At 40.9% G+C, this 16,007-nt stretch overlaps 1 protein-coding gene across 1 annotated transcript in view; it reads left to right on the top strand.

Moving 5' to 3' along the window:
* The window catches only part of LOC139657443 (guanine nucleotide-binding protein G(i) subunit alpha-2), a 63,603-nt gene extending 58,888 nt beyond the window's left edge, over positions 1 to 4,715 (top strand). The window contains exons 5-9 of the mRNA XM_071535283.1: positions 446 to 574; positions 2,292 to 2,421; positions 2,651 to 2,804; positions 3,852 to 4,066; positions 4,158 to 4,715. Coding sequence (XP_071391384.1) covers positions 446 to 574; positions 2,292 to 2,421; positions 2,651 to 2,804; positions 3,852 to 4,042 — 604 coding nt within the window. The 3' untranslated portion in view covers positions 4,043 to 4,066; positions 4,158 to 4,715. The remainder of the gene's footprint in view (positions 1 to 445; positions 575 to 2,291; positions 2,422 to 2,650; positions 2,805 to 3,851; positions 4,067 to 4,157) is intronic.
* The last annotated feature ends 11,292 nt before the right edge of the window (positions 4,716 to 16,007 follow it).

Raw genomic sequence — 16,007 nt, 5'->3', positions numbered from 1 at the left:
CATATTAATGACTAGATGTAATTGTGAATAGATTTATATTAGGAAAACATTTTCAAAGAGTGTGAAAATCTTTAGGACTTTCTGAAGATTTTAGAACCATTTTATCTCATCATCATCCAAATAAGTAGCCTTTATGTGTTCATGCCAGCACCTCATCTCCCCACATACGTAACAAGTCTGGTAAATCCGGGCCGGACTGTGTTGAGAGCACACAGCGGTGTCACAGGGCCATCATGAGGTCGCACTTCACTTCTCAGCTCTGTGAGGGAATGGATGGGTGATCTGTTTCAGATGAGATATTACCACAGCTCCGGTCTCGCTGTTGTCTCTGTCAATGACCATGCCATCTCAGGACAACAATTAATATTGGTATATATTTAATTTGTGTGTTTGTGTGTGTCTGTGTGTGTGTGTGTGTGTGTGTGTGTGTGTGTGGTCCTATCAGTTACCTAAATGACTTGGAGAGGATAGCCAAGGCAGACTACATCCCCACACAGCAGGACGTGCTGCGGACTCGGGTCAAGACCACCGGCATTGTGGAAACACATTTCACCTTCAAGGACCTACACTTCAAGTAAGACATCTCTTTTAATCTGTGTGAGCTTGTGTGTGTGTAATGCATTTCCACTTTCACTGAAAGTGTGTGTGTGTGCGTGTGTGTGCGTGTGTGTGTGTGTGCATGCATGGGTGCACAATGACTCCCCTTTGTTAATCAGAAGCCCCTCTTTCAAATTCCACAAAGTCTACTTCAGACAGAGAGAAGTTTTTTTTTTCTCACTGATTTGTGGAGCTGTTGTGGAGTTTCTATCTTGTTTGCACCACACACAGCTGGCCCCACTCAATACTGTTTAATTGTGAACGCCATACTTATTGCCCAAACACAAAAAAAAAACTCAGTGTGCAGCAAAACTGTGTGTCACTTTGTAAAATTTAAAAAAAAAAGGTCTCCAAAAAATGTCTCCAGTGATGACAGCTTGTCTCTAAAATGTATTAGAAATATGCAGGTTTGCCCATTCCCCCTAGCAATCTGCATTGATTGTGTTTGTTACTTTGAATGCCAACTTACAGATAATTTCTCAGCATATGTCTTTACAATATAAATAATATCCATGTTATGTCAGTGTGTGTGTGTGTTGTGCTAATGGTATCTGTCTCATTCTGACATATGAAATCTGAAGATTATAGCCATCCTTCAAACACACACACAAAATAAAAATACATATATCCATCTGATGGAGACATTAGGCACTACTAAGGCATTGGAAGCAGCAGAGGAAATTGCTTGTAAAATATCAAAGATCAAAAAACGCTTCCTGGCAGTCTTCACTTTAGTTACTTTTTCACAGCAGTGGAAATCAAAAGGTGTGCGTGCGCTTGCTTGTATATCTGTCTGTTACACGTGTCTGTGTGTGATATGTATGTCTGTGCGCATGTGTAAAGATATGTGTGTGGATGTTTGTTTCTTTGGAGAGGAAATGATGAAAACACAAATTCAACTAGCATTATGTTCATCTCCGGCGATCTTATCAGTGTTGCAGTGCAGTGATGTATTTAGCTGACTATAAGGGATGCTGGAGTTGAGTGTGCTGTTGAGGTAAACACTCACTCTTTACTCACTGCTATAATGAGCTGTGCTTACACAGCCAAAAGTTGACAGTCCATCAGAGTCAAACTTCTGCTCTAATGAACCAAATTCTGCACAGTTAAAGCTGCTTAGAATGAAGAATGAAGCGTCATGAAAAACAAAGTGTCACTATGAGATGGTAAAAATGGTTAGACTTCTATTTACTGCTGCGATTTCCCCTACCTTTCCTCTTGTTGCTAGTTGAAAGGATCCCTGTCAATGTTCGATGGCACTGTCCAGACGGCCAGCCTCTCTCATCCGTCTACGTACCCGCCATCTTCATGAATAAGTCATATGGGATCCTAGTGAACAACAACAAGCCTCCATTCCTCAGCCTGTCTTCAGGCTGCCCGTTGCCACAGCAACGGCACTGTACTAAAATGCCAACAAATGCCAGGGAAATGACAAGGTCTGTGCAGTGAAAGCCTTGCCCTGAACTGAGTGAGGGAGAGGGGGAGACGCACTCATAGGACGGGGAGAGAGAAAGAGCGGGAGCAAACACAGGTCTCCAGAGGGAGACCTTCAAGCTGCTTCACTTGTCTCTCTGACCCGACTGCGGAGGGTAGAGTGGATGCTTCATCATTAAAAAGTGTTGTTTGTGCTGTGTTCAGTCCTTCCCGCTGTCTCCTATAAGAACAGCACAGTTACACTGTCTGCGTCTGTGCAGGATGTTCGATGTGGGAGGCCAGCGGTCGGAGAGGAAGAAGTGGATCCACTGCTTTGAGGGAGTCACAGCCATCATCTTCTGTGTAGCCATGAGTGCTTATGACCTGGTGCTGGCTGAGGATGAGGAGATGGTGAGTCCACTGCAGACTCTCCTGGCCAGGCTAGGCTTGATATTCCTTAAATTTAAACACTTTCCCCCCCCCCCAAAGGAAATTGCTTCACACTCATTTTGCAGTCCATACCCATTCCCAGGATAATCTGGGGGGGGGGGGGGGATTCAACAAACTCATTTCCTTTATGTGCCCTAGTTCTGCTCTCTAATAATCTCTTTATCTCCACATTTCTGCCTGTCCCACCCAGAACCGGATGCATGAGAGCATGAAGCTGTTTGACTCCATCTGCAACAACAAGTGGTTCACAGAGACCTCCATCATCCTGTTCCTCAACAAGAAGGACCTGTTTGAGGAGAAGATCGCCCACAGCCCTCTGACCATCTGTTTCCCTGAGTACTCTGGTACAGTAGGACCATCTCAATACGACCACAGGCCAGGACTGACTGACATTTGACTGTTTCCATTTAGTGTTTTTTTGTTTGATTGTTTGTTTTCTTTTGTGCAACCAATTAAGAACAGTGCAAAAAAATGTCCATCTTAAAAAGTTATATAGTCTAATTTAGCTTTACAATCTTATTTTTCTTCAAATGAGTGAAATATTCTGACAATGGGGTGAAATAATTCCACTTATTTCCAATTTAGTTTTACTCTGTGTCAGTATCTTGAAAGAAGGTAGAATCAGGCAGGTAAATCCACTAGTATCAAGAAAACCACAATTCAAGAACATTTCCATTGGAAGCAGTTGAAACTGTCTGACCCCTGTGGCAGATTTCTAATTTCTTTCACCTGTATTAAAGGAATAGTTCACCCAAAAATGAAAATTCTGTCATCTACTCACCCTCATGCCAAATGAAACACAGGTGAAATTTGTTAGTCCATATAACACACAGGGAGGTTGCCAGCACAACTTCGTAGCAGCCTTCTCCACAACAACTGAAGTCAATGGGGACCTGTTCTTTAGAGTTCCAAAACAAAAACAGCCAAACAATCACACTGTGAATAGAAAGACCTATACACCATTATTTGTAGCAAATCAATCAGCTGTAGTTAAGATTTGCACTAAATTATGGTGTAAATATACTGTAGGTCTTTTTGGAACTCTGAAGAACTGGTCCCCACTGACTTCAGTTGTTTTGGAGAAGGCTGCTATGGAGTTGTGCTGGCAACCTCCGTGTGTGTTATATGGACAAACTTCACCTGTGTTTCAACTGGCATGAGGGGGAGTAGATGATGACAGAATTTTCAGTTTTGGGTGAACTATTCCTTTAAGGAAAATAAGATTTTGACTCAGTACTAAAATTAATTAAAATCAATGTTTGCATTTCTTCTTAACATCTTCTGACTATTAATGACCAGATTTGTAGAAGAGGGTTCAATAGATTTCTAAGCTGAATGCCTGAAAGGAGTCTCCAACTCACAGACTTCTCCTAACTCTCCATCTCCCTCAGGCCCTAACAAGTACGAGGAGGCCCAGGCCTACATCCAGACCAAATTTGAAGACCTGAACAAGAAGAAGGACACCAAGGAGATCTACACCCACTTCACCTGCGCCACTGACACCAAGAACGTGCAGTTTGTGTTTGATGCCGTCACCGACGTCATCATCAAGAACAACCTGAAGGACTGTGGTCTCTTCTAGAGTGAAGTGTGGGGAAGAGTCAAGGTAAGCCAGGAGAAAAGACTCACAGCTCTCTGACTAGTTACACAATGAAGCCTGTTTGAAATGACTGACTTGTTTTTGTTTGTTTGAACAGTTACTTGAACAGTTCTGATGACCAGAAGGATGGGGGAATATACACATCATGAATGACTGCACTGGCCAACCACGATTTCTGCTTCAATCTGCTTTTTATAAAGACACCTAAGAGACTGAGAACTCAACGAGCCTTGCAGAATTTCAATGATTGCTGATCCAGTTGCTCGTATTGTTAACTCTTTGGGCTATGACCACAAATCAACATTTATTATTGTATTTTTGTTGTTCTTTTTCTTCTTTGTTTATTTTCAATTACTAGAGGAGGCAAAGGAAAACTTTTTTATATAAATGCATACATTTTACTTTAGAAATTCTGATGTGCAAATTATTAAACTTTTAATCACATGAAGCTTATTTTTTAAGAAAAAGAAAGCACAGGCATGGACATAGAATATGATCGAAAAAGGAAAGTGCTTTTTTTATGTTTACATAATTTCATCATTCATAGCCAACCCGCATATTGTCCTGCATGACTCAAGATGGCAAATATATTAGCTCTGTAATCTGCACAAATTATTTTAACATTCCTACAAAATTAAATAAAAAATGGCAAAAAGTTGAAAAGGAAAAAAAATTGCTTCACAACCAGGGGGAAAGTATTGCAAAATTCTAACTGATATTTAAAGTATGTGTATACCTAACATTCTATTACTTTTTATAGTACCAGTTTCCATGTCTGTTGCCGTATGTTTGTGCCTTCAGATATGCTTTCAGTACTGTTTGACCTACTGTGCGCCTATATTTTTCTTCCAGTTTCTGCATACCACCTATGGATATATAGTGATTATTAATGAGAGACAAAATCTAATTGAGAAAAAGGTTAGTGTTTTTGGTAAATATTAAAATGCTTTAAAGTCCTATATGATTTAATTTAAATAAAAGTAGAGATCACCTGACTCTGTACATTGTTTTTCCTCGCCGGTTTGTTGCATATGTATTTTCAATGCATCAGTTCTTCATTTGTAGTGGTTTTAAGTTATTAGTATTTAAACAACATTGATTGAACTCATGTTTCATGATGACAATAGACTGTAATTGAAGCACACTGTAGGCTTTACACGTGCTTCTTTGCACTAGTGTTACACAGGAGGCTCTCATTACAAACTTCAATACAACAGAAGAGAGCGTGGGTTCTCGAAAATCATAACTTTCATGATACTGCTGTTAAAAAGGAGTTGGATGAAATTTCACACCATTAATCAAAATGAAAGTGTGTTCTAATCAAGTGGATCTCAACCATAAATCATGAAGGCCCAAGAGCTTTTATTCCCACCAAACATTACTGCAGCTAGTTTCACCCATTCCCACACCTTCAACCAGAGAGGAAGGAACTAATCGGTGAAATCAGCTGCTGTGGTATTTGGTTGGAATAAAAACCTGTATACTCTTTGGATAGCACGTGGTTTGGAAACACTGCTCTAATATACAGGTGTGTGTGTAGCCTCGTCCATTGAAATTCTCCTCAGGTGAATGACAAGGAGACAGCAGCTTTCCAATTAAAGCCATCGCCTCTCACCAGTGGTTGAGTTGAACAGGTAACATCGCCCTGAAACTGCAGAGAGATTGTCCAAGTGTTTGAGGTTATCAGCTTACACTAGGTTAATGCACACTTTCTTTTAAATGCTTAGTAGTAGTATAGTATACATAAACCTGTGAAATACAAGGAGGCTTACCTGGATCTTGAGCTTTCCCATCAAACCTCTGAATGAGGGGAAATAGATTAGAAGTGGATCAGTTCTCCTGTTCAGGCTTCAGTTCAATGCAGACAAATTCACAGTTGACATTTGTGCACCTACCATGATTTCATCCTGGAGGCTGACTTTAGACAGGCTGAGGGCGCCATCTAGTGAAGACTTTTGGGATGGAGGGAGTCAATGGTTAAGAGTGCCGAAAAAAAAAAAATCATACACAAAACAATAACCAGCTGGCTCAGACTTACTTGGTCATTCTCACTGGAATCAGTTTTGTTTCCAGGGGAATTTGGTTTGTTGATCTCCCTGGTTGGATTGAACAAATTCCCAGCAAATATAGCCTACTGCACATCAAAATCAATGACCATTTTTGTTGTTTTTGATTATAAAACTCACATCTCAGTAAGTGGAAGTTCAGCAATGTCCTTTGACCCACAGCCAAGTTTCCTGTAGGTGTTGAAAAAGCACAAATTCATTTGAAATGCATTTATAGCCTAACTGAAATGCAGACTACTTTTTTTTATTCTTGGATGTCGCTTATGACAAATTGTGTGGTGCATGTTTACGTCCGTCAAAATAAATTTGTCACAGTCATTCACAGTAAGGCCGTTACTACGAGTGTATTAGGATACACATGCTTATTGCAAATGTTTGAGTTGATATTAAGAGAGAGAGATGGAGAAAGCTGGTCACCGTTTCAGAAAGGCCCAGGTGATGAGGCTGAGGCCCAGGATGAGCAGCCCTCCAGTGAGGGTCACCACAGCAACAAACCAGGGGTCAGGATCCCAGTAATCGGACCTCACAGTCACCACCAGTGGAGCTTTAGTCTGAGGGATGGACAGTGCCAAGAGGGCCCATCTGTTACAGCAGAAATAACATTCATCCATACATATATAGACATATGAAACCTTGTAGTAGCAAGGTTGGAGTTTTCGTCATACAAACTTTCTCTGAGGAAACTGGAATGGCAAAGAAGGAACTCTGGTCAAAATATAAATAAAGGAGCATGCAAAGAATCTGCACACTGCTCCACAATATGAAAAAAGATCCTTTTCACTTAGATGTTTTCTTTAATAATTCGTGATGCTTTTCAAATTATAAAGTGCAAAGTGCTCAAGTGCTCAAACATTTGGATCACGTCTTTCTCAGTGAAACAATTTAGTAAATGAATCTACCCAACACATTTATATACAGTAGGCTCTATAATCACACCTGGTATCCACTGGCAAAAACTGGGGCTCTGATCACTGCTTTTAATTTAACTACATTCTTTTATTTATAGTTTGACCAGAGTTCCATCTTTGCCATTAAAGTTTGCCAGTTAGCTAATCTTACTTAGCCAGCAACCAGCTTATATTTCTGCCTCCAGAGCAGCTTTGCCTCAGAGAAAGTGAAACTCCATTCTGCTTCTTAGTAACTGTGTCCATTTTTTATTCTGGATCTATGATTGCGGAGTAACCCATTCCAACACGTCTATAGAGTTGCACCTACTGTGGTGGTAGTGGTGGTGGTAGGAGCTGTGGTAGTCCATGGGACTACGTAGATATAGGCTACAGCCTCGGTCTGATGTCTGCCGTCTGACACAGACAAGGTCGCCTCAAACACGGTGCGGTCATACACACCGTCCACTATGTAGGAGAAAACATTCTTGGAGAACACACTCAAACCAGTCATGTGAAAACGATCCACTGCAGCACCTGTGTGAAGAAACTGTGTGTAACAGAAAGACACAAAACTACTTTGCATAATGTGAAAATGTTATGGAATTCTGTAACCTGCAACACACCGTTGGTGATGGTAGCTGTAAGAACATCATTGTCTGCATCGATGCAGCTGAGTGTGAGGATGGGCAACTTTTCAGACCGAGTGGAGAAGATGGTTGACTCATAAGAAACAGGGTTGCACACTGGAGCGTTGTCATTCACATTCTGAGGAATAGAGAGAGAGTTTAAAATGAATAGTTAAAGTCCTCCTTACCAGCTGTTTCACGTTTTACTCTGTGTTTGATATGAAAGTTACATTGTTGGTGCAGCTATGAAAAAACAACTAACTTGTAAAGAAACCATTGCTCACCTGCACGTGTATGATGATGTCCACCAAGTTCTTCTTGCGGTTGGTTTTGTCCACATCCTGGTCATAGTCCTCTGCCTGCACCTTCACTTCATGTGTCTGCTGAAGCTCAAAGTCTAGCTCTGCATTTAGGTACAGCTGTCCTGTAGAGAGAGCAATAAGAGATGTTTGCATGGCAGTGAGAAGATGTGTGTGTGCAGTATGACCTTACCGCTGTCTGGATCAACAGAAAACATGTCGTTCTTTGAGAGGATAGAGTAGCGTATGTTGTCGTAGGGCCAGTCTTTGTCTTTGGTGAGCAGCACTCCCACAGCGGACCCAGGCCGGGTGTCTTCTGAAACACCGAGGACCAGCGGATCCATGAACTCTGGTTCAAACTCATTCACTGGAGTCACTGTCACCAGCACACGGACTTGGGCTGAGTACACACACACACACACACACACACACACTAAGTTAATATCACGGATATCATGGATAGTCCAATGTTGATGCTCAACTTCCTATCAAGTGACTATAAGGTGTCACTAAAACGTTTACTGAGTTTCAGGTGATGCAATAGTGTGAAAAGTAGTGTACAGATATTCAGTGTCTGGGCCAGAGTTAATCTTTGAGTTGGGGTCATTGTTAGAAATAGGCTTGGGTTATGGTTGGGTTCAAGTTTAAAAATGGGTTTGAGGTTAGGGTTGAGCTAAAGTCAGGATTAGGGTTACATGTGGAGATGCACCAAATGCACAAGTGACACTGTGTTGAACATCTACTTTTGTCACTTGATAGTTAGTTGAGTATCATTGGACTATCCAAATAAAGTGTTACCAATATCACAACTGTAATGAATTTCTGCCACACGCCACAGCAACTTTTTGGCAGCATTAGAGTATATTATACAGTTATTATACACCAAAAATACTGATAATGCTTTCTATCATTTTAATTGCAGCAGTATACTATAAAATACAAATGAGAAGCATAAAAAAACACTGACATGTAAGAGGAGGATTGCCTGTGTCAATGGCCAAGATGGTGGCCTCATACTGGAAGCTATTTGAAGCAATCTCTGCTGTGTCATAATCCAGAGTGTTGTTCACCTGTAAAATGGAGGAACTGTCACATGGTTGGGTTGGGGCATAACACTGTATACTGTTCAAGACAAATTGATTTTTGAATACCTGCAGTTGTCCATCTTCAAGTCGGAATTTGTTTAATGAAAGATTGTTGTGGATGAGGCTGAGGGACACGTTGTGGTTGCTGGTGTCTATGTCAACACATGTCAGTGTTCCCAGGCTCTTGCCCACCTCAGTGGTCTCAGGCACCTCCAGGCTACGACACAGCCAGAGAAACAATCCCATCCCAACAGAAACCATGAAATAGCTGGTGTATTACTGTATAGAAATCAGTGTTTTTGTCTTATCATAATCAATCACAAAATCTATCTCAGGACAAAAGTGGAACTCATTCAAAGTTAAGACTCACTCCCTGATTCAAAGTACTTACAAAGATGCAGAGGAGATGACAATTCCTGATTACATAGTAACAGATTTCATCGTTCACAGTTATGCTTCAGCCTGATAATGCCATAAGTCAGGAGCATATTAAGTACTGTAGGTCAGGTCAGAAGCTGTTCATGGTGTAATCCATAACAGTCGCCACATAGGTAAGACAGAGCTACATAATAATGTTTGTATTAGCCTAATGAGAGTCATTAGTCTCCCACCACACCGCTCCCTCCCCCAGACTCAGCCTGTCTGTCCTCTCTGGATGCCCTCCAGTATAGTAATAATATGTTATATACAGTGCAGTATGTTGTATTGTAATTCAAGTATAGCAAATACAGTCTATCATGCTATTTAAGAGAGTAATTCACCAGGTTTTCGGTCACTCAAGAGGCCAAATTATGTTGGAAAGACAGGTTTTGGGACATCTAAGCTAATCTTCTGAGGTCAGCAGTGGTGGGAACAGTGACATTTGTGATTTGTGTTTTAATGTAGTGAAGTCTTCATACACAAACACAGAGGGGGAGCAGAAGGGCGGGTACTCGTTAACATCCAGGACGCTGACAGTGACAGTGGCAGTGCCAGTGCGTTCCTCTATCAAGCTGTATGCCCGCACCAGCAAAATACTATGGGCCAGTGTCCGCTCTGTCTCTAGATCCAGATTATAAGATGTTGTGATGACACCGTCCTCTGACAGGGCACAGACAAAAAACAACAACAAAGAATTAGGAAACCAAATTTATGACTTAGTCTCTCATGTAAAAGTGCAAGAGATTCTTCAAATTCCAAAGCACTGAAACTATTTGAGATATGATGACAACATTTACTTAAATCACAAAATATTAGATATATGTAGCATGAGCCTAACCTCTCCTAATCTTGAAAGGCGGGTAATCCTTCACAAAGGTGTAGCGCACATCAAGGACGGAGGAATTGATCCTGACAGAAGCTACAAAAGTCTCTGGTCCCTGGTTCTCAAAGATGGATACATTCTGGGACCTATGACTGAAAACAATCTGTTAGTCATACTGTAGCCCACTTTCTACATTGTAAACATTCAATCTTGCAATTTTATAGAGTCCTTATGAACTCTAATCTGCGTCAGGACACAATGGTCCATAATGTCATTGTCGGTAGGGTACATCTTAGTTGTACTCACAGAAAGTCCAGAGGAGGGTGGTAAACTTGCAGGACCTTGATCCTGACAGTTCCAGTGCAGTTGGCACCCTGTCTGTCACTCACAGCCACAGATACCACAAACTCCTGTAATGCAGAATTACAAGGGAGTTAATTGCTCTGAAGGGGACAAAACAAATCTCACAAACAACTTCCCTTAGTTCATCACAGGACTTACCCTGGGGCCACTGTGGTAGTCAAAAAGCCGGCTGGAAATGAGGCTACCACCTCGATCAATATGAAACTGATCTCTGGAGGAATTAGGGAGGACCTGAGCGATAGAGAACTGCAGCATAGACATACACCAGGGAGGTTGTCAGCACACACTGGTAGCATTACAAACATAAATAATATGTTAAAAATAATATAGATGTATACTGTGTGACAGATTACAGAGAGAGTGTCGTTGTTGTCTGCGTCTGAGGCCAGTATGGTGTATACAGTCACTGGAGCTGGGAGGTTCTCTGGAACATGGACTGAAACTCCTGCAAGCACATGCTGTTTCATAAAGTATCAATGATACAAAAAGAAGTACAAAGTCAGATGATGAGTTCTATTTGTTTTACCTGGCAACTGGAATAAGGGCTGACACTGTGGGGGTTCGTTCACATCCCCTACTCTGACATGCAGGGTCTGCTCCACATAGCCAGATGTTGTGACCAGGCCCAAACGCACACTGAACATGCTGACCCTCTCAAAGTCTAGAGAGCCATTTATTATTATCTACAAAAGCACACACACATACACATACACACACACACACACACACACACACACCTTATCTATTAGCGATATGCTCAATAACTCGATCAGAGTAATTTAAAATGCATCACTACAGGCTGTTGTACTCACCAGCACATTGTAGATGGCCGAGATGTTGGTAGGACTGACAATGGGGGTTTCAAACAGGTCCTCATGTGGAGTGACAGAGAGGATATGGACAGCAGGGAGAGGGCCGGGACTCTGCACCTGGAATTCTGCTATCACACTCCTGGGACAAACAGTCTCCAGCACCAACACAGAGGCAGGGAGATTGATGAACTCTGATGGAAGACGCAGCATGTTGCAATGTATGTCAAATACTGTGTTTAAAAGTACAAAGAAGAAAAACAGAGAGTGCTACAAAAATGATGCACAGTGTCCAAAAACTTCCAAACTGCTCTTTAGTTTGGAGTATGCAACTGAAAAATGTAAAAAAAAAAAAAAAAAAAAAGCCTTTATTTCATGGGCTCATCTAGGGACATTAGAAACAGACTGAATGGAAAATGCATGCAAAGCAGAATAGTGAATAGTAATATTTACCTGGGCTAAGAGTTGTAGCTGGAGTTGTTGTGGTGGTGGTTGGAGTAATGGTAGTTGTGGTTGGTATGGTTACTGTGATAAGAGAATAGATAACCCATACAGAATGAATATACACTATGTAACAGTAAATCTAAATGCTACTAAACCATTCAGCCTGCATTGGTAATATACTGTTACATTCATCTATTAATGATTTTTAGTAAGTAAGTGGACATAAGGTTCTCTCACTTGTGACAGCCGGTGTTGTAATGTCAGTAGCAGGTATTGCAGTTGTTGGGGTGGGAGGTGATTGGCCCACTGAAGTGAAGACAAGAAGAAATTGACAGAGGTATTACTGGTACAGTACTGAAAAGACATGAGTTTGTTTTGTATGTTAACAATGAAATCACAAGGCGCTATGGATACACAAGTTTTGATGATACAGTACAACCTACCCACCTACCAACCAACAGTGTTGTTAGTTATTCTTGATAGAATAAGAGCCATAAAAGTTGTAATCTTGTTGTTATGGGAAGGTGCGGCTTTACCACACCGCAGCATAAGCTGCTGAGAAACTTTGTACATTCTCTGTAAGGCCCCAAACATCCATGCATTTCCAGCCTGTTCGATATAACTGCCCCATGGTATGTTCTTCCACTGCACCGCTGGACTCTCACCAGTGGCAGCTACCTACTGCATATCATGCTGTATGAATGCACAAGGTGATAGAATAGTTTTGTTGTTAATATGTGGAGTGATATGTACAGTCCACTACCTATTGTATGTCCTGCGTTGTGTTTCAGTGTGTACTGTGTTACTATGTTAGTTGTTGATATGTCCAAAGACAAATTCATTTAATACATTTATTGCACTTGGCATATAAAACCAATTCTGATTCTGGTTCTAGTTTTCTAAACCCTATAGTAGTAGTTTCTCTAGAGGGCGCTGCAGCTCTATGGCTGTCCCACCAATCCCATTTTCTCATCCAGTCACACAGAATCACTGCACAGCTGGCTAAGAGACCCACCAGTGTAGTATTTTAATGATGTGCCAAAGCTGGCATCTGGTAATCATATGAATAAAAGAAAAACTGGGTTCGTTTTTGTGCCCCATACAGTGAGGATAAATGCTCACTTGTGTGTCATATCACTCAGTTTAAGAGATCATGTATGTTATTTTATGATTAAATGGCCCAGTTTTTCCTTATTTTATTTTCTGAGCGTTTGTGACAGTCCAATCAATGTGTACAATTTGGTAGAACTGCAAGCTCATTTTCAAAAAAGATTGGTGCACACCTTTTATGCATCAATAATTTAATGGACATTGTATGTCTAAATGTTGGGTTAAATTAGTTACTGATGCCTTGAAACTATGAATGTGCTGTAACATTTTTCAAGATAGTTTTTGTTTGGTATTTTCTGGTATTTTCTCTGTGATGAAAGAATGTAATTTTCCCTGAGAAACTCTTGCTTTTTCCTCTTATAGTCACCATTTCCATCTTTGCCAATTCATTCTCCTTGGAGCAGCTCCAGATTTAATATCTTGATGACATCATCCATTCAAGTCTTCTGGATTGGTCATGAATTGTCCATGACCCCAAATATAATAACTGTTCAAGGCCATAGCTTTCACATGTATATGGTTTCTTAAAAAAGTAGTACTCCACTCCAACATAGATCAAAACACAGATTCTTGACCATTAAAATTGAACTCACCAATATAGATGTTTCGCTGTAAAAACTGCAGCAGTAGTAAACTGAAGTGGATATTGTAGAATCCCATAATTTGAAGTTCTGAGCTGTAAGGCTGGAGACAGAAGAGCAGGCTATACTTAGACTGTCTGGACAAAACAAGACTTAGTGATGTATAAGTGTGTTCTGTGCGTTCCCCAGCCTTGGTTACCTGAGTGTCCTGCCCTGATCACCATCAACAAACTGTCCCAGAATGGCATCATCTCTGCCCGGTCTTGCAATATTTATGATTCTCATGTCAAGAAATAACTGATAACGAAATGTAGGTATGAGTATAATCAAATATTATGAGGAAGGAGAGTAAGCAAAACATCAGTGAACATAGTGGTCATGTACTGTGTTCAAGTACCAACAAATACAGTAATTAAATCCATTAGGCATTGTGAGAGGCAGAGCTGCTCAGAGTAAAGGTTAGTCTGTGCAGAAAATTGAAATAGTCACATTTCCACTTGCAGCAGCCCTGTGTAATTACTTAATGTGTGGGCTGTCGAATGGCCACTCAGAGACAGCAGCCTTTATTATGGAGTGTATGGGCTGGTGGATTTCAAGGTAATTCACATGCAGAGGCTTTCTGGGATGCCGTCCTTAATGGTGTTTTTTTTTTTTTTCCAGAAAGATTATGTTGATATTGGATGAAAGCCTTTTCTGAAAAGCATCACTAAGGATATAAGCATTAGATAGACAATAACCATATATGGATGATTTGTGTTACTCTGCATTAGGCACAACTCATTAAGTACCTAACATCACAAAGAATGAATAAATTGATCTTAGAAGCGTAATTACCCAATAGTTTACAGCAAAATGGGTTTGGTAGATTAGGTGACCATATTGTTATTATGTCTAGGAATTAATTTTATAGTTCATTCACCATACAAATTTGGTGCAAGTCAAGTTGGTTAAGCAGGTTAGGACATGCCACAAGTACCTATAGGCTAATGGGTGATTTGCTATGGAGACAAATCTGCACTTTAACAGCAGGCCATCAAATTTGGATGACTCCCCAACAGCTTTGAACAGATGCATACGCCTTAGTCCATCAGATTTGCATAAACATCTATTCACAGGTTAGTGTGAATGGAAGACTGAGTGCCAAACCACTGTCAAGGCTACGGGCTCAAAGCCCAATTAGGCTGCAGATTATAACATTTACATTTTAGGCATTTAGCTGACACTCCTATCCAGAGCGACTTACAATGAGTGCAACAGGAGAACAAGATCACCAAAATAAAACAAGCTGCCAAAAACAAACAGTGCAAAGGTCTGGGTCTTTGTATCCTTACAGTCTCCTGCTGTGACATAGAATGATCATGTAAGAGAGAAGAGCTAGGAATAGAAAAACAAAATATGAATAAATTGTGCCATTCCTATATTTCCACGCAGTCAAGCTTTGATGACACAAAGGCAACCAGAGTACATTAAATTAAAGTGATGGATAGAGAGATATGGCTACATAGATTTAAACCTTATGATGCAAAATGAACTCAAGTGACCTTGCAAAAACCTTTAATGATTTCCATTGAGATCTTGCATGAGTTGGAACTACAGAAATTACACGAAATGCACCTTAGGTCACAAGTTTCGAAAGGTACCCCAAGGGTTCTTGAGAGGGTTCCTGGGGGCCCCCAGCAAAATTGGGCTTAATTACACTATGAGGGAATGTTTACTCTGATCTGATGTTCCACTCTTTATTTATTATTATTTCCCCACCTTCAATATAGACAAACAACAAAAATGTTCTCAAACAGGGGTCCCTGCAACAAAACCTTCATAGTGTGGGGTTCTGTGGTCTAAAGCAGTGGTTCTCAATGTGGGGTCGGTGGACCACCAGGGGTCCTTGAGGGGGTCCCATGGGGTCCCCAGCAAATTGATGGATTATTAAACTTCACCATTATTTCATTTACAAGAAGTTAACACAGAGAATGTAGAAGAATGACTATTTTTTTAATCATAGTTTCACTATCTCTTTACCTACAATATGGATGGCCATGGAATTCTGGACAAAATCTGATCTAACAATAAAAATATTCTCAGATTTGGGTCAGAGAGACTACATCTCATCAAATGTGTAGGCCACTACATTTGAGGGCCCTTGATATGAAATAGGTTGATAATCTGGTCTAAGGCATGTCTATATGGGGTGCTTGACTTGAAAAGGTTTCGCAGCCCTTGTCTTAGGTAACTTTTTAACCTCTGTGGGCTTCTTGCAGATATTTCTGTCTTCAAGTGTGGCAGCAGACAGCTGGGGTTTGCAGATGACCTCGCTCAGTCAGCCTGCTGAACTGGGATTGGCTGATTCAGACGCAGGACGCTCTAACTGGCTGTTTATCGCGCTGCTGTAAAAAGGGGGCGAACCGGACTAAAGATTTCACTCAGCACATCTGCA

This window comes from Centroberyx affinis, unplaced genomic scaffold (assembly GCF_046629955.1).
Source record: "Centroberyx affinis isolate AG114_WGS23_722 - 3 ecotype Tasmania unplaced genomic scaffold, CSIRO-AGI_Caff_v1 ptg002685l_1, whole genome shotgun sequence".
NCBI lineage: Eukaryota > Metazoa > Chordata > Actinopteri > Beryciformes > Berycidae > Centroberyx > Centroberyx affinis.
The sequence above is the reverse complement of the archived record's forward strand: the minus strand, read 5'-3'. Positions and strand labels throughout refer to the sequence as shown.